This window comes from Lagopus muta, chromosome 5, assembly GCF_023343835.1.
Source record: "Lagopus muta isolate bLagMut1 chromosome 5, bLagMut1 primary, whole genome shotgun sequence".
Classification (NCBI taxonomy): Eukaryota; Metazoa; Chordata; class Aves; order Galliformes; family Phasianidae; genus Lagopus; species Lagopus muta.
In genome coordinates this window covers 50,938,778-50,957,906 of record NC_064437.1, presented here as the reverse complement: position 1 = coordinate 50,957,906, position 19,129 = coordinate 50,938,778, and the positions used below count along the sequence as shown (strand labels likewise).

The following is a 19,129-nucleotide window of genomic DNA, read 5'->3' as shown; positions in this document are numbered from 1 at the left end:
ACACACACATAAATAAGGTTATTCTTTGTTATGTTGTATAGGTGTTTTAGCTTTCAGTACTATCTAAACAATAACATAGTTAAATGAGTAATAATACACGATTTATCTCTTCCTGCATGGCATTTCCTCAGAAAGAGCTAATAAAATAGTTCAGGAAGGAGACATTCTTTAAATGGTGCCTGCCCTAGGCATGTAAAAACCAAACACAGAGAACATTTGTATAATCCCTGCTTCTGTATATCCTCTCTCAAGTTTAATCCAGTAATGTGTTCTTAATTATGACAATAATTTAAAGCTCACGTGGATGTTAGTGTTTCTTGTCAGGAGAGTCATGCACATAAAAGAAAGTTTAAGGATTTAAAGTTTAAGGAATTTGAGGAAAAAAAAATACCTTTAAGAAGATTGTTTGTGTTTTTCCACAGTATTTACCAGATGATTCAGGGCTTGTGGTGGAATACAGCACTTGGTGTGCAGGAACACGAGCATAAGCCAGTCTTTTCTCCCCTCGGATCATCCATATGATTACATCAGGCATACTGTTTTGTGGCTGTGGATTATTTGCAGGGCAAAGAAAGTTGAAGTTGGTAATTAATAGAAGGTCAAATGAATCTAATGCTTAGATAACAGAAACATAAATTGACCCAATGCTTAGGCAACAGCAACATAAATCTAATTTGTGTTTTCAGTTAAGAATCAATAATAACCTTGAATTTATGGTAAAGAGAGGAAATTGATTCACCTCACAAGTAATGCAGTATATGGCGGTGAAATAATCATTAAAAATATCATAAAGATTGCTGGAAAACAATGTGTTGTTAAAAAGATTTTGTTCCTATATCTTTTGCAATTTTATCTAGAAATGCACTGTATCCCAATTCGTTTACTGTACAGTGACAGATCTCAGTTGCTATAGCTTTGGACTGACAAATACACACTGAAATGCTTGCAATGCTTGCGCATTAAGAGTAAATCCTCATAAGACTTAGCAGAAGACAAAAACAGCCTCCCACTTTTTTTTTTTTCAGCTTTGTCCAGACTTCTGCTGAAGTCTTCCAAATTAAGCGATGTTTTTTAAAACATTTCAAAGTAGAAGTGACAAAGAGAAAATAAACACTTCTACAATGTCATGAAAACCAATTATGAAAGAGCATAATCCAGATAAAAAACTCAAGACATTGTTGAGAATTCAAAAATCTCCACAAGGAGTTAATTACTATGGCTTATGACCTGCAGAAGTACTACATACACCCTGTAGTCCTTGAATCTGCAGTGTGATTTGCAGATCTGGAATAAAATAAAGGAAAAAACACAGCCACTTGGATGAGGTAAAGAGCCTGTTGTAATTCTACAAGGTTATGTTCCAACAATACATTCTCAGTGAAATTGGGTAACAAGCTGGAATAATATATTTAAGTAAATCCTAATTACAGAGAGGCATGTTTTACTTTCATGGCATCTAAAACTACCTTTCTAAATAGAGCAGATATTGCTTGATCAGCAGTGAACATTATACCAATTTGGATGAGATGGCTACTTTTAAACCTACTGAATCATTGATATTGTGTGGTACTAACCTCTTCACTTAGTTGCATTAATTTATCCAACCAATCCTCAATTTCTGTCAAAGTGGTTTTCACATCAGTAGCTTCATTCCTCATCCTTGTTGCTGCTTCTCCAATCTGTTTGAGAGACCTTAAGCGCAGCTTTTCTATCTGAGTGTCAAGGACTGTAATATTAGATTTGCCTTCTATGAGGGGAAATGGTTTACTGAAAAACAGAATTATTATCATGGTTAATAACCTAGGTGAATTTTATTTAGCCATACACTAAAGGAGTACATGCATACAGTGACAAAAGACTGAGTGCTATCGCTTTCTGTAACTGAAAATCACCAGAATAGTTCTACAGCATTCATTTCTGCAGACATTTCCAGCTGACCAAGTGTTTACAGTAAGTTGAAGAAATGCTGTGCTTATGTAAGAAGCACCAATGTAGAAAAGTTTGAGGCATGTGCTATCATGTAATTGCTGCTTACCAAATCAAGCAAAATCTATTCCCTAAAATATGCAGATCAGAACATTATTGTCTCAGAATGTATACCTCAAAGATTAAACTGGCACCTTCAGACCAAGTTTAGGTTCCCTTACTTCACTGAAGCCATAAATTCACAGAAATTCAATATATAAATACAGCTCATGTCTGTGACTATGAGAGCTATCTAACTCTGGCAACAATACATGGAAAAATCTCTAAAGGAAATCTGTTACACAGAACTTTTGTGACACCAGAGGGCAGAGTAACTATTTAATGGAAGTAAGCAATACTTCAGCACTGCAATAAAGCCCAGGAAAGAAATGGCTTTTCTGAGGTGTGGGTTTGGAAAAAAAAAAAAAAAAAAAGTAGCTTTTCATAGATCCACAATTAAATTCCTTCGGTAGAGTTCATTAGAAGTTTTTTAATGTGATACTTACAGAAAATTTCAGATGCACTGCAAAGTTTGGAAAGAGTGACCCTTCTCTGACCTAGCTTTAATAATAAGCCATGCATTTCTAAGGACTTTGACTCTGCAAAACCTTACCACTGACTATTGCACCTATCACTAGAGTTATTTCTACTAATTTCATTGCAAATGCTGCCTGTCCAGGTACAAGTACTTACACTTGGTCCAAGTGTACCATATCCAAACTTCACAAAGTCATCACATTTTAGTTATAAATGGTGCACTGAAAACTCCTATTCGTTAAAACTTTATCACTGCAAAGAAAATTGTTCTATGAATTCAGTCCAAGGTATTTATTTGCTTTTGACAAATTTTTGTTAGTTTCCTGAAAATAAACTTCAGAGGGCTCTGTATCCTATAAACAACAGAAAGCTAATGTGGTTGGTATGTCTAGGTGCTACTGTTGTTTAATAAAACAAGTTTGAATAGCAATGCAGATGTGTCAGATGATAGACTGTAATCACCAACACAAAGCTTAAAGTTTCTATACTCTCCAGATGGCTCCATGGTGATAATAGCTTGCCCTTAACGTTTTGCTTTCCTAATGCACATCAGTTCTTTCTCTGCTTCCTTCTGTCCAATAGGAGGTTTATATTTTGAGATAAGTTATATAACATACAATTATTTGCTAATGTAAAATGATCTTCACCATGTTTGCTTTTTCCTCTGTTCACTTCTACTTTGGTTCTAGAGCTTGATGAATTAGTTCTTCTATAATTGCATATTTTCTGTTATTTACTCTAACAAATAATAATTACTCTCATCTTTAATTTCCCTTCCTCATCCCCTTCTGTTAATTCCTCTTTCTCATACAATTCTTTCCATGCTATTAAGAATTTGTTTTCCTTCTAGACCTTAAGTGATGACTCCCACTGCATTTTCTGACCACATTGCAGACATGTTGACTAAAGGATCACTCAAAAATCTTACCTTTACAGCCCTTAAGCTCTAAACATCTTAAAAAGCTTTAAGAAGATAAAGTGGTAGAAAGACATCAGAGATTCACAACATTTATCTGCAAGGCAGTTCTGCCTTAGATTCCCCCCTCCCCAAAGAGATGCTGCTTCATTACCATTGACATAACAGAGAATAATACACCTAGATGGCTGACTGGCAATATCTGTGATGTTTTACTACTTTCAGAAACTTCTGGAATTCCAGTTTTCAAGTCAGTTCATACAGGCAATGAGTTTTATAGTCTTTAGAATTTGTTCTCTGACTCAGTAAAGGCAACAAAGAAGATTAAAAGCAGACCTAGAATGATAAGGCAAGAGATAAAAACATTATTTTACCTTATATCATCTGTAAGTTCGTCAATCAGCTTCAACCACATCTCAGCTAATCTGTTTTCAGAAATTTTAGCCTGCATTCCTGATTTTAAGTTGGTTAAGTTGGATTGCTGAGGAATTTAAAAGAAAAGGATTTGCACTTAGAAACTTAAATTGTAGTATTGTAGTCAATATAATTTCAAGACTTTATTTTGATCTTATTTTAAAGCCCAAATCAAAAAAAGACTAAGATATTCAATCTTGATTCCAATGTAACATGACTTTTTATATGTTCTTTCATATTGTATTTATTACTTCACATTACTTCACATTGATTATCAGTGCCATTTCTCACACTGTTCAACATTTAACTTTGAACAGGAAAGAAGGAGAATGTTCTGTCATTTGCTCAAATGCCTTTCTTTTCATTACACATTCAAGAAAACAGACAGACCAGCAAAAAAGAAAGCTCTTAAGTAACTTACCAGTCTTTCAACCACATTCAGGATTACATTCACAGGGTCTAATCTATGACTTATGTCCTCCCAAAAAGAAGTCAGTGTTACCACTGGCTTTGTGTTTGCCCATGGCAGATAGTAATAATAATTACCTGGTGTGAGACATCCACACGTTAGATGTAGAACTCATGGCAGGGATACATACTGTACACTGTACAAGTTGTTCTATTCACATCATTTATAAACTATCATTTAGTAAGAACACGCAAGCTAGCCCAACTTATCAAAGGATTTATATTTTTCAGCGTCTATAGCATCGGTTGGATGGTAAAACTTGACTTCAAACTGTACCATAATCAAGTGGATTTTTTTCAATAAATAATCCATTAACATTCATTATTTTAACCAATTATTTAATAATGTAAAACATTGTGAGAATTAATGCATTTCTCTGAAATAAAGTATTCAAAGAATAATTTTCTGTGATCTTTCAATATACAGAGAAAATAACTCCTACTGTTTGCATTTAATAAACTAATTTTATAGCCAAAACATATTTTTCTGTGAAATTGGTTACTAGCTTTTCTTTCAGGCCACCAGACCCTCAGTTAAAAAAAGTTTCTGCTACCTTTGAAAGCAGAATGTTCTGACGGTGTTTTCCCTTCTTAATCCCTAGCTTTTAGATACCTGTAAAACACTGTGACTTATTTTTCCTACTAGTTTTCCTAGCATATAATCAGAGACCAAACTGAAATCTACAAAAATTTCTTTACAAGCCTTTGCAGGCTTTTCGGTCTACTCTTCAAAGACCATGAAGAACCATGCATTATTTTCTGTCCATTTTCTAGTAATTTTTAGTGGAGTAAGAACTGTCATTCCAAAGCTATAAATACCCTGCACCTTCAAAGCACAATTTCATATGATCTTATCCCAAGATCAGCAGCAACCTTACCATCAAAAACAGCACGACTGTACTGAGTTGTCGATGCCAAAGGTTTACAGGTGGTATCAAACTTATTGCCATAGTTACCGATGCTAACTTCAAACTGGATAGGCTCACCAGTGTCTTGCAGCATGGTAGCAGAATGAAACACAGCAGCCAAGCAAAACTTTCGTCTGCGCTGGTATTTCTACAACAAGAACATTTTTAGTTCTGTTTAAATACTTGTAAGATATGAACCACAATTAAAAAAAAATAGTAGTATTTGCTCAATGGAAACAATAATTTTAATATTTTTTGCTTATTTCTGGGATGTACCAAAACAACTGATGTGTGTCATAAGTTACTGCATTTGAGAGTATAAAAATGATACAATATCATAGAAAGGCTAATGTCGGAATAGACTGTAAAAATTATTGCACTCTACTGCCCCTGGGCAGGGTTGCAACACAGGGCTCCATCCAACCTGGCCATGAACACCTCCTGGGATGGGACACATCCATGGATTTTCTCAGCAACCTGTTCCAGCGCCTCACCACTCTCTAAGTAAAGAATTTCCAGCTAATATCTACCCTAGATCTCCCCCTTGTTCTATCACTATTAGATTGGCAGCCCTTCCTTCTATTGTATCAACTGTATTTGTATCACTTTGCTTGGCGTCATCAGCAAACTTGAGGAGGGTGCACTTGATCCCATCATTTATGTCACCAATAAAGCCCAGAAGCCTGCAGGGCATGGGCTGGATGAGTCAGCTCCCAGCTGGGGGTGCAGGGCGGGCTGTAGTATCCCCTGCTCCAGCCAAAGGCTCCAACCCTGATGGACTCTGCTCCAGACCCCTCATGAAGGGTCCCAACTCAGCATCAATAGCAGGGTGGACATACACCTGGGTCTGATATTTCTGTAGCTGTGTTATAAATAAGCATCTCTTGATTCTAAGATTCAACTCAACAGTTTCAATTTTAGTACATTAGATCACACTCCAGAAATAAGCATACAAGGCAGAACTCCATTACCAGCAGTGACAATAAAACAAGAACTTACTTCAACAACCAGTATGTCATCATTAGGAATCATATCTAACTTTTTATTAACAGGTTTGCTTTCAAGCACTGTAGATAGTTCAACCAGAATTCTCCCTCTATAAGCAACTCCTTCTCCCTAGAACAGAATGACAGATTTAATCCAGTTTTACATTTTTCTCTTGAAGTAACAATCTTTCTTTGCCTGCACATGCTTATGGCATCACGGAAGTGTTTTTAAAACTTCTGCATAGGCATGCATATACATATTTGAACAAATGAAAAAAAAAAGCAGTTAGAACTAATTATAAATATAGAAGTGAAAAATATTGCATACTTAGGAAAACAAAGAGGAAGAAATACAAGTGCACTAAAAACCTCTGTTGCTCCTTCAAAAATATGATTTTTTTAAAAAATATAAGAAGCTACCATCAGAAAGAAAAACCAAAGGGAGTATAATACAGAAAAAACAAAATTTAAAGTGAGTTAATAAATTGATTTCACCCGAGTTTAATCCTTTCATTAAAAAAAAAAAAAAAAAAATCAATAAAGAAACTGACCTTTCCAAAGTTTAATTCGTCATATGGATCTGGGAATCCTGTGTATTCTCTTGGACTTCCGTAGAAATTTAAGTAACAGGGGCCAAATGTTGGTAAAAAGCCAACTTCTGTTTCTCCAGTGTTGACTAATAAGCAAACATCACCATTATATCTTTGTTAGTTATCATTCAGAGACAGAAAAAAGTCATCATTACTTTCAAACTCAACAGAACAAATGTTAGATATTAGTTAGGTATTAGTTATTAGTGAATTAAGAACACTTTATTATCTGAGTATATAATATGGATTTAAAGTAACTATATTTATTATTTGTTGACTATTTGTTCCTAAACTCCTCTTTCATTGTATATATTTACTGTATACTTCTACATGCAGTAAAAAAAGCACAAAATAAACAGAACTTCTGCCCCACTCCAAATACTAGATTTTCATGAATGTGAATACACTCGCATGTTAATAGAAAAACATCTTTTCCACACAGAAATGAAACGCAACATTTGCATTCATTTAAATGCAGAGGTCATCACTTCTCTAGCTGAACAGCCACAATAAAGATGCACACCATACCACAGAAATCTAGAATTTAGCAGAATTAATCTCACTGTTTTAATTGTGGTGTAACTTCTCTGTGATTGTACTTCATGGTAAAGCAAAGACTAACATTTAGAAGGCTGATGATCACATACTACAGAAGGCAATTCCAAAAAGCTATTTTGGCCTTTAACTTAGTATTACTTTAAGAAAAATAGTAAAAAGTATTTGGGTGCAGGAATGTGTTTGTTACCTTTGAGCTGCACTCCAACTATATTTATTTTTCATTACATAAATATTTATATGAAATCTTCCAAAGTGGTGAAAAAGAGCCATATCTCCAGCTAGTCACAGAATCAGATTTCATTTTTCAAACTTTATACACATGGCTAACTATAAGCAAAGCATGTGCTAATTGTTTTTTTGCAGTTATTTACTAATGCAGGGCTAAGCAGCTGCAAACATAGTTTTGACCTCATGAGTAAGTTAAAAATTGCAATCCACTGTTAGAGCACTTCATAATTGAAGCGAGCGCATGCTGAACTCTAAAACACAGCTTGAAGCATCAGCCAACCAGAAGCAACCAGTTCCAATGCCAAAACTGTTTTATACAGTAAGCTGTGTTTGATAGTCTGTAATTACAATGGTGAAGTCTTTGAGAGAACTTCTAAAATATGTTTATACATTAGAAATGATGGGTTTTCTTAGGCAGTTTGGGCAATGGAGTAAAATCAGTAACAGACCAAGATATATAAACCTTCATATGATGAAGACCCAGTTCCCGAAGATGAAAGTTCTATATTACAAAAAGAGAAGATGTTGAAGATGTTACAAGACAGGAGACAACAGCATTAAAAAAAAAAAAAAAAAAAAAAAAAAAAGCAAGCTGCTTTAAAAATATAGTTGAAGGCCTGAGAAAAAAAACAAAAGTTCACATGGGCTAGAATTTCACTTATAATACAAAGGTGTTACTTTTCTTATATGAATTCCAAAGGAAAAGGAACTTCTCAGTCATTTAGAAACTGGAACAGGCTTCAATCCCTGAAGCTCCTGGGAATATAATCCGCGATTTTACACAGAAATGGTTTATTCCAATGTCAGTATTTCAGTAGAGAGAGAATCCAAGTAACATGTTACCCAGCACCTAAATGACGCACTCCTGGCTCATAAGGGAGCTCTGACTCAGCAGCAGTTCAAGTTACATACTTGTGTTGGTAGTACAAGCAATTGTTTCAGAGCTGAAATTTCCCCAACAGCCCAGCCCTTCTCTCTTGGGTTTCTCACTGCCTTCCTAACCTTCGCTTTTGGCTCCGGTTGCATGTGGCATATATGAAAGTAAAGCTGTACTTTCAAAAGCAGTACTTTTAAGGGAACCAGACCCTAAGCTTGATGTTATGTGGCTGGCAATACAATTCTATCTCATATTCCAATATCTGCTCACATCACGCAGAGTTGGAGCCACGCATTTTGTTTATAAACTCCTGATATAGTTATTTGCTGAAAGACAAAGTGGACTGCTTTCTGACAATAAGTACACATCTCATAGGTTTTGTGAATAAGAGAAAAAGAAATAAAAATCAGTGTTTTAGGTTCTTATTGTGGAAATGGTTTTGAGTCAGTATCCTAGAAGTTAATGAACAACATATTAATAAATGTCAAGTGTGTTTAACCATGAGCTTTAAAATTACGTATGGACACCCAATATGCCACACTATGTTCATGAAAAAGACAAAATATTTTTTCAGGTAAAGTAACATAGAATCATTGTCATGGAGCTGGCTCAACTGTATGAAAACCTCTTAGGAAAAGATGATATTATAGACATAGATACCAAAGATATTATTTGTAAAACATTCTCAGTATTATATTGGAATAGAAAGATAATAGAAACTGCATTACTTAGTATTCTCCAAAATCTCTGCACAAAACTACTTATCATACTATTATAAAGAGTTTTATTACAAATTTATTGTGTAATGGAGACAATAAGCTGGAACACAGGAGGTTCCACATAAATATGAGAAATAGCTTCTTCACAGTAAGGTAACAGAACACTAGAACAGGCTGCCCAGAGAGGTCATAGGGTCTCCACTGGAGACATTCAAAATCCTCCTGGACACATTCCTATGTGACCTAATCTAGGTGTTCTTGCTCTTGCAGGGGGATTGGACTAGATGGTCTTTTAAGGTCCCTTCCAATTCCTGACATTCTGTGATTCTGGTGATAGGACAAGGGGCAGAGGGTGCAAGCTGGAACACAGGAGGTTCTACAGTATGTTACAAGCTTCACATCCTGCCTAATAAAATCTGATTTCTTGCAGTTAGTGAGTTTTACCTTTCAATTTTTATGAAGTTACAAATCCAGCAATGTAAACTGACTGGCATGCAAATTAACGACACGCAATCATAGTTCCTAGTGAAACTATTAACATAAGGGTTGCTAAATGACAGTCATGTGGAGTTCTTAAGCAATGAATTACAAAGCTGCTGATTAAAGCAGTGACTGATCACAATTCCTCTCAGCATCTGAAAGCAGTATGGTGGTTCTAGATCATTCCTGCAGGCTAACTACTCAGGAATATTCCAGTTTTGATTTTTTTTACATTCTTTTCCCAAGAAGAAAAGAGATTGACTTACAAGGTCACAAAAGAAATCTTGTCTGCTAGTACCCAATGAAGTAATGATTATGAAACACTGCCTCTGAATTGTTTTTAAATATCTTAGCAAATTTACTTATCTCACTAATGGTACACTGTGAGATCACATGGTTTTCTGAATTTGGGAAATTACAAATTTAATTGACTCATTAACTGTATGTACATATTTATCATTATATTTATTAAATATTATTTATTAAAAATACAACACTGACTTTTGAGTTACTGCTATTTTGATGTGATGTGGTATAACATTAATACTCTGAAAAGTTCCACTGTATGTTTTCTGTAAGCGTTGTTTTGAAATCTCTGGAAGCAGATAATCCTGTTGCCACAGAACTGAGGAGCTATATGAAAGTATGCTTTCTTAACAGCATTGATGCTTACTGTTCCTTCAAAGAGAAGAAAGTATGTTACATACTGCTGAATTATTTACCTTCAACTTCCCCTCCAGAAGAAGCAATTTTTGAGAGACTTAAATATGTTGTTCCTACTACATCATTTTTGGTAAGACGATCCCTGAAAAAGAGAAAGGAAAGGTTTTAATTAAACTTTATATTGGCTATCCTACACAGAAGCAAGTACAGGTGGCTAAAATGCACTCCAAGACAGTGTGCTCACATTTGTATCATCTAGAATGTTTTTTTATTATTAGCAGAAGGTAATGACTAGTTACAAAAATGTTTTTTATCATGAGGAAGTCATGAAAAACTGAAAAACTCCTTCAAAAATAGTAGAATTTTAGCAACCAACTTAGAAGCCCTGCTGAAAATAATCATTTATATATCTAAAGATACAGTCAGAAATTTGTAGTAGTCAGAAATTTGCAAACCAGATCCCTGTGAGATTTTCTGCCTTCTCTCCAGAACTATGCTTAGTAAGAGTGAACAGGCATACAGATAGAACAGCAACTCTAGCATACAAAGATTTGAACCACCTAAACCTAAACGCTAAGTGTGCTTAATATTCAACAATCCATTAATTAATAGGGAAGACAATATTGATACGTGCAAGACAAATATTTACAGAATCAGTCATTCAAGTTTTATCTGAAAATGTAGTGGAATTCAAGCATTTTTAAAAATACAAACATACTAGTTAGTGGGCACAAAACTAGGAAAGAAAAAAGACAAACACAAGTATTACAAATACTACTCTTCACTATCACCTAAGTAACAATAGTGCGTATTGCTTACTGCACAAAACTAACACTATGCTAATCAGGCTTCTTGTAAAGAAACTGTATTAAGGATACCTATGCATCTTCTTAAATACTCTTATAGATTGAGACCAACAATATCTGACAGATAAAGAACCAGACTTCACATAATATAATTTATGTTGTCCAGTGCTTTAAGTCATAACTCACCAGTCAACAATTGCAAGCTTTATTTTCTCACACATTGAGGGAAACTGAAAAAAACAAAGCAATGATAATAAAATAACCCATTAATTGTTTCAACTCTCTAATCTTAATAATTTGGGTACCAAAAGAATGTCTGTCTTCTAAATAAACAAGAAAAAAAACCTGACCTTGACTTGAAGATAAATAATTTGGTTCCATTCTGGATTAGCATTTTTCTCAATTATGTTTGTGCAAACCTGAAAAAACATAAAATTTAAAAAGGACAAAGATTAAATGGACCAAAAAAAGCATATTCTTTAGCTATGATTGGGGGTCAATCATATTCTACTCAGAGAGATAAAGGGTAGTGATTAATGATGAATACTGAGGTTCTTATGCTGCAATAAACCAGTTGTTTTCAATTCATAAATATTACTACACTGACCTGCATAGGCAACCTTAACAACTATTGGAGGGAAAATTCTGAAATAGCGTTTAAACCTGACACTGGAATTACCCTAAGGGGAAAAAAAGCTGCTTGTTTCCACTAGCTATAATGAAGGTGCTTGTAAACTAATAATGATCCCTTACCACTGCAAAGAAACAAGGCAAAGGAAGGACCTAATTTAAGCTTACTTTATGCAGATTTTGATGAAAAATATACTTTTTGGGGAAGCCTGTATTATTTGTTGGTAATGTCTACTGAAAACCTCCTCTGAGATCTGGCTTACTGAGGATGGTAATTTGATTATATAGCATAATAAAAGACTGACATTTTTCCTCTCTAAGACTGGATAGCTATGAGTGTAGGCTGTGCAACTGAGCTTCAGCTCAAATTTGGTATTCTGAGGAACATATTAGTCATAAAATGTACAAATGCTGTTAATCTGTCCAGAAAAATCCGCACAACCAGTTACATAAAAGCAATCAGGAACCAGTAGATAAGCAATCTGGCATGCATCAGTTCTTAGCCTTTAGTCATACATTCTTTTTATTAGTCATCAGCTTTACACCCATTCTGCTGTACCTTGTAGACTGTCCTCGTTTTATTAGGTGAATTTTAGCACCAATGCTTTTACATTTCCATAATTTTGGTAAGCTTAAAACATATATTGGAATATAAATTCTCCCTCACAACCATGATTAAAATGCAATGACTCAGATACTTATTTAATTACCTTTTTTCCAGCAAAAGAAACTTCCACAAAGGGATCTACCAGATTTTTCTTGTCTGCTTCTCCTCCAAATATTTCCTTGACAGTCTGTGCAAAAGCATCATCCACTGGAGAGAATATTCATAACAGACATTAAAGTCTGTACATTTGTTTTTCTCTAATTTTAAACTTGCCATAACATTCACACTAAAATCAACCAATTAATAGATCAAGGTAGAGTGAAGTCTAATCTGATGAACAAAGTTATGAAGAGCACACATTTACTAGTGAAAGGGGAGAACTTAGGCTCTGGTGTAATTTCAAGAATATAAATTCCTGAAAGACCATAAAGAATGCTGGTGTGCTCCTGAGTTGACAATCACAGTTGTATATTTGAAATATTTTACTCAAGTACCTGTAGACATGGCCATCTATCACAAATAGAGGGGAGAAATCATGCTATAAAGGGATAAAATTGGCACATGCACTGCATACTCAAAACCAATCATAGAACATTCAGCATACCTGCAGACCAACTGTGCTTGAATGTTAATTATGTGCATCTAACTTCTGTGATTGGATGAAGGCTAATGAACCACCTCTTGAATCCCACTCATCAACAGATGAACATCACTAATCTAGTGGATAACATTAAATTATCCACTATAAGAATTTAGATATACTGAGAACTACCAAAGGGCTGAAATAGGCTACTTAAGCCATCACAGAATTATTGGCTCAAGCAGCAATGTTTTATGTTCATGTACAGCTAACATAGTTAGCTGTGTCTGAGCAGCTAGCGTAGGTAGTTCTATTATGTTAATTCTTCTAATGTGCAATCAAATACACCAATAGGCACATAGTTAGAATCTACATACTTTGTGGAATGTCCTCAGCTCTGTAGATTTTGAGAAGGAAAGTGACCCATCGAAGTGCAATTCCAGCTGGAAGTAACAGATTGCTCTCCACATCATCGCTTTCATTATCTCTTTCCCTTTTTTCAACCTGTTGGGAGATACAATGATACACAGCAGATAGTATCTAAGAAAGATAGAGTTTAACATACAGGTTTAAGGCAATTATTTAAAATGGTGCCTGCAGTCCACTCCAGGAAGAACACTGTTATCAGTTCCATTATAAAGAATGAAATTTTGTTGTATTATCAATAAAAAAAAATTAATTTCATTTAAACTATTTCATTTAGTTTTCACCTCTATCCAACTTATCACAATCACACTTTTAAAACCATTATCATCTGATGATCATTAGTATACTCACACAAAATGCCAACTTCATGCAATTTTCATACTCATCTTGAGATTAATATTGTGGTAAGGCATCATATTACAACTAGCTAACACGTACAATTCTGATATAATTTACCAGAACTTACTGTTTTAAAAATAAAGAGATCAAAAACTTCACCATAAAAAACTGCAAGCATCACTGTTATATCAAGAATCATTAAGACAGCACGAACTTTAAAGATCCTTTCCAACCCAAATTATTCCATGGTTCTATAACACGGAACAACAAGGAGATACTCCATGATTCTAGGGACCACATTACGTTTAATTAAGGAAGAGCAGAATGTAGAAGTCTCAGGCAGGGGTAATAGCAGAACTGAAGCTACAGAAAACATTCAAGGGTTAAAAAAAAAAAAAAAAAAAAAAGTGACGCAGGAAGAGGGTCTATTTTTACCTTGACAAGACAGCAAACTGTTAAGGACTGAATTTTTAGTAGCAGTAGTTACTTTAAACAATCATTCTTTCCTATACATCAAATTAACTAACCTGAAACTATTGATGGGCCTGATTTTCACAAGTATTTGGAGCTTTCTGGTACGGAGGCTTCTCTGCATGCTCATCTACATTATGCAATAGCTGAGACATTCCTGAGTTAGTCTTTCAACTGATACCAATATCCTGCTCAGCCTGATTACCAGTGTTAAGTAGAATTACATATTAGCTCACATGCAGCACCAAGATAGCACATTTCTGCTTCTTCCAGGACATGAAGAAATACCTACAAATGGTTGATCAGCATATACAAAGTTTGTCCAAAGGTTGCTTAATTGGAGAGGGTAACACTTTGAAAGTCACTTAGTACTGGATGCCCCTGAAACAATTCCTAAGTATTTCCTTACTTTTACACACTGCTCACAGAAGGACTTACACAGAATCCATGAAGTGTGAGGAGGAACATGAATACATATCCATGAATGAGGTGGAGAAAATAGAAGAAAAGCAAAAAAGCATATCAGTCAAACTTACTGGTGGCTCATCTCCAGTTCCCAGGACAAACATGCTGACTTTCATATAGCCTTTAGCTCCTGAACTTGTATCCTCAGGATCACTCAGCAAAAGCCATTTTCTCATCACTGCATGGCCTAAAATTAAACAGGCAAAACTCACCTAATAAAACCCATTTCACAAAAGGCAAATTTCATAGTGTCAAAGCTAACTATTTTAAAAAATTATCCTGTCTTAGGTCTCAGTATCTACATTCAGATCAGACATCTAGTACTGCTAAAAATTAAATGGCACACTAGTACAGTGACACAATGAACAAACAGTTTTGCAGTGCTTTATGCACTTCTAAAAAATATCTTTGATATCAAAATTAACATACAAATTTTAGTGCTTGTTCTTCATCTTGAAAGCACTGAAAGGAATTACATACTGTTTTTTTTTTTTTAAATACTTTAAGCAAAGTCTCAATTTACTTAAGAAATTGTAATGAAAATGTTTTGATTTCAAGTTTCAAACTAGGAAAGAAGTTATGAAGTAGCTGTTACTTACCAGGTTCATCATAGATATAGCCAATGTCAATCTGCAATAAAGAACAAAAACTTCACATCTGAAGATAGATAGAAGCAAAATGGCTGGGAAAACTCCTTTGAAGTTTTTCCACAAGCTTGGGACAAACAGGATAAAAGTTTACACAGTATATTCTTGGGAAGAAAAAGAGAAAATGCCCTACACTGACAAATGAGGAATTTTGAACAGATATAGCATCCAAGAAAAAACACCATAAAAGATGTATACAGTCTAACAGAGATAGTTAATTCCTTCTTTCTTTGGATCTCTGGTTTTTCCATTTATCAGAGACAGAAGATGGAGTTAGCTTATTGCTTTCTTGAATTTCCGGATTTTCCCTTAATTTTACATTCATAAAGCAAGAAAACAGTTCTGAAAAGCCTATCTCCTGTTGAAAATCTAATCCTTCAGTTGCAGAAATTAAACTCCTTTTTCTAATGAATCATTTTTCTTTCATAAGAGATAAGCAATATTTCTTCCACTAGGCAAAACCTGGACAAGATTGCACATACACCACTACTGTATTAATTGTATCAGATTTCAAACATGTTCAGGAAGGTTAAGTATGTCTGCTCATGGCAACTGGAGCCAGTATTCCTCGCAGGTCTGAAAACAGTCATTTTTTCTAGAGTGAATTTCTCCTGCGGGGGTTACTCCTGAAATCTGTGCAGGAACAGAAAGCATTTGAAGTACAAGCTCTCATCTGCTTATTTTTCTTAGTGAATGAACAATCAGAGCAACACTTCACTGTTGGAACACAGCAACATTCACTGTTGGAATCACTAGAAATTATAGAGGAACTAAGCAGCAAGGAGCAAAAGCTGCCAGATTTGTGTCATAACCTTCATATAAAGAGCATTCTTCCATACGTATCCGGTCTAGAGATGTACTGAATTTTTTCATTACAAAACAAGCAAATGTAAGACAATCAACAATGATACTGAAAATGTTATAATGGAGAATTTGAGCAAGCATTATAATTAGCATGTGAACGCTTTGTTTGTACTACTTTAGGAATACCCTTAATAGCCCTATTTACCTCCCAATATTGACTGTAACACATACCAATAAAACCAATCACACTATTATCATGAGAAGTTACTTTAAAAGGTTTTCTGTGATCTCTTTTACTTAAACTTCTGATCAAATTTACACTTTTCCGCACCATTTCAGATCCTGCATCTTTATGCTGCCATGCCAAATAATCAGCCTGTTACTTTTTGAGTAGAACAACTACCTTTTGGATAATAGGTTTTTTCACTTGGATTACAAGTGAGAGAACTTGGTATATAAAGCAGGTACAGTTTTCTTCTAATTTAATTCTTTTTTTTCTTTTAATCTACTCAAATAAGAAAAGCAATTACTAGTGGTTAGAGCAAATAGTCTCTAGCATAACAATCAAGGCATCAGGTAATTCTCTGGCCCCGTGATAAAGCACTATAAATTTAAATGCTTAAAACAGAGACTTCAATAATTTCTCTTGTTTATTTTAGATTTGGTCAAGATACTGAAGGTGTTTCATACCCACCTTAAATTCACCCATTAGACAGTCTGCTCGAAGGGAGTAAGAATCATACACCTATAAAGACAGACATGAATCAGGAATGCTCCTAACTAATTATGACAGTGAAACGGCCAGAGAATCCCATATGCACTGCCTTCCTTACCCGAATGCTAATTGTTTCATCAAGCAGCTCTAAAGGAGTCATGTGGACATTGTAGAAGAATATCTGTTAAGGTAAAAACAAACAAACAAAAAAAACTTGTCTCAAAATGGCAAACATATAATCCTTTGAGAAGAAAATCTGAAAACATGACCTTAGGAGGCTTACGAAGCCTAACCTGTTATCATATTTTCAGTCTGCTTCTGTATTGAAAACACTATATAATTATTTACTACAGAATTAAAAACTGAACATGGTAAATAAACTTAGTACAAAACAGAAGACAGTCAAGACTTCCACTGAAAAGAATGTAGTAGGTATAGTTGTGTCGGAAACTTTGAGCACTGCCTTTGCTCTGCACTTCATGTTCTCCTCGGGGAATTTTCTGCAGTTGTAAAAGTTTTGTTCTCTAGGACATTCAATCCTAATTTAGTCACCTCTGCAATAGCTGTCAAGAAGGTTTTGTGTAGTGTTTATAATGATAACCATTTTAATGATTTGCATCTTTGAATTTCAGTGCTACAGTAAAAATCTGAGTTGGACAGCGTGAGGATAAAAACACTAGCTTACTTGCTCTACTTATAGTATGTGCTTTACCAGGTTTGGTGTTTGAGCTCAGCCATACTTCAGTTCATACTCTATTCAACAAGAAATAAGGGTACATAAATATGGTCCCTCCTTTACATATTGACGAAAAATTGATTAAATTAAGGTGCAAGTTATTTTCTCACTCTCTTTTTTAATTCTTTTTTTTTTTTTTTTTTTTTGGCCAGTATGAGTGAAACATCATAAACAGTACGTTTACTGTTCCAGATACACAATCACTTTTGCGCCCTTTAAACTGCTATGAATTCTATTCTGCCATTTCCGTATGTTTCAGGTACAAGTCTCTATCTGGAGAGAAATCTAGCTGTGTATTCACAAATTATATATAGTGAGGCAGTGACATTTCCAGATTCTGTGTGGCAGTCTTAATAAACTAAAGCACTGCACTGAAAGCTCAGTTGCAGACACCATAGAGGTCTACAGTAATTTCTTTTTTTTTTTTCCTCAGTGATTTTATAGCCTGCACACAACTATTCAAAGCCCTTATTATATCACATGGGCAATAGCATCAAGGAACAGGTTCCACATGACTCTTACAACACCCACTTCATCAAAATAAGGGTTGTTTCCTCTTTTGATTCTCGTTCGGTGTGTCTGACCACAAACATGAACTTTGACGACTGGTTTTATGTTATTTCCAGGTAACTGACGGCCTTCGATGACTCTAACGCGAATCTGAGTAAACAAAAAAAGACATAAATAATCAAACATTTGTATTAGCTCATTCTCTAAGGTTTCTATTGCCCAGCAATTTCTGAATACACCATCAAAAAAAGTTAACCGAACCTCAAGTAGCTGGTAGATATGGACAGACTCCAGCAAAATTAATTATGACAGCAAATATAACTTTACCTGAATTTTACAGGACAAACTGGAGATAAGTTTTTCAATACAGTTTCTTTTTTTAACTTGCTTTCACTACTTATTTTTAAAGCTGATACTGTAACTTGGTATCTTCCAACAACATAGAAAATAAGATTCACATATATTTCAGTCAGCTCTTCAAAGCTGGACATCTCCGTAACAATATGAAAAATTCCTATAGAATTTTTCATTATTTAAAGGTTTTTAAATTTAGAGGTTGGTTTTCTTCACAGTGCATTAGCTTTGAATGATCTGACATTAAAAATACTCAATATAATGTGAAAGGAGTGATGTCAGAAAAAGGCAACACGCGGTATTTAATAAATTGGTTACCTGAAAATCTTGTGGTTTGTTAGAAAGGATTCTCCGTGTTTTCTTTCCCTTGGTGATGCGTCTAGCTAGCTGCGATTCCCTTGTGCCACTTGGAACTGTTGGTGTGATGCCAGCAACAGCACCATCCACAACATCTTCACAATCTCCATCATCTTCTCCATCTGCTACAGTTAAAAAACAGTGCAGATGATAAACATCGTGATGTACTGTTGTTGAAGTTTCAGTAATAAGAATCTGACACACATGAATAGTATTGAAATTATATTATCTCATTTACATCCTAGCCAAACTAGCCGTAGATCTGTCCTTATCTGGAGTGCAGATTATCTAAGACAATTAGAATTATATAATCATTTGAGTTGAAAGGGACCCTTAAAAGTCATCTGGTCCAACTCCCCTGCAATGAACAGGG

At 34.8% G+C, this 19,129-nt stretch overlaps 1 protein-coding gene across 9 annotated transcripts in view; it reads right to left on the bottom strand.

Annotated features, from left to right (window-relative positions):
• The window catches only part of MYOF (myoferlin), a 67,939-nt gene that overhangs the window by 26,905 nt on the left and 21,905 nt on the right, over positions 1-19,129 (bottom strand). For 4 of the 9 annotated variants that reach the window (XM_048945266.1, XM_048945257.1, XM_048945258.1 and 1 more), the window contains exons 6-24: positions 18,718-18,881; positions 18,067-18,195; positions 16,918-16,980; positions 16,779-16,829; positions 15,233-15,263; positions 14,705-14,820; positions 13,310-13,436; positions 12,456-12,559; positions 11,466-11,534; positions 11,302-11,345; positions 10,369-10,451; positions 8,034-8,072; positions 6,746-6,870; positions 6,208-6,324; positions 5,179-5,356; positions 4,254-4,378; positions 3,793-3,899; positions 1,575-1,767; positions 392-547 (exon numbers count right to left, since the gene is read on the bottom strand). In XM_048945266.1, coding sequence (XP_048801223.1) covers positions 392-547; positions 1,575-1,767; positions 3,793-3,899; positions 4,254-4,378; positions 5,179-5,356; positions 6,208-6,324; positions 6,746-6,870; positions 8,034-8,072; positions 10,369-10,451; positions 11,302-11,345; positions 11,466-11,534; positions 12,456-12,559; positions 13,310-13,436; positions 14,705-14,820; positions 15,233-15,263; positions 16,779-16,829; positions 16,918-16,980; positions 18,067-18,195; positions 18,718-18,881 — 2,021 coding nt within the window. The remainder of the gene's footprint in view (positions 1-391; positions 548-1,574; positions 1,768-3,792; positions 3,900-4,253; positions 4,379-5,178; positions 5,357-6,207; positions 6,325-6,745; positions 6,871-8,033; positions 8,073-10,368; positions 10,452-11,301; positions 11,346-11,465; positions 11,535-12,455; positions 12,560-13,309; positions 13,437-14,704; positions 14,821-15,232; positions 15,264-16,778; positions 16,830-16,917; positions 16,981-18,066; positions 18,196-18,717; positions 18,882-19,129) is intronic. The other 5 variants (XM_048945259.1, XM_048945260.1, XM_048945262.1 and 2 more) reach the window with 3 other exon arrangements.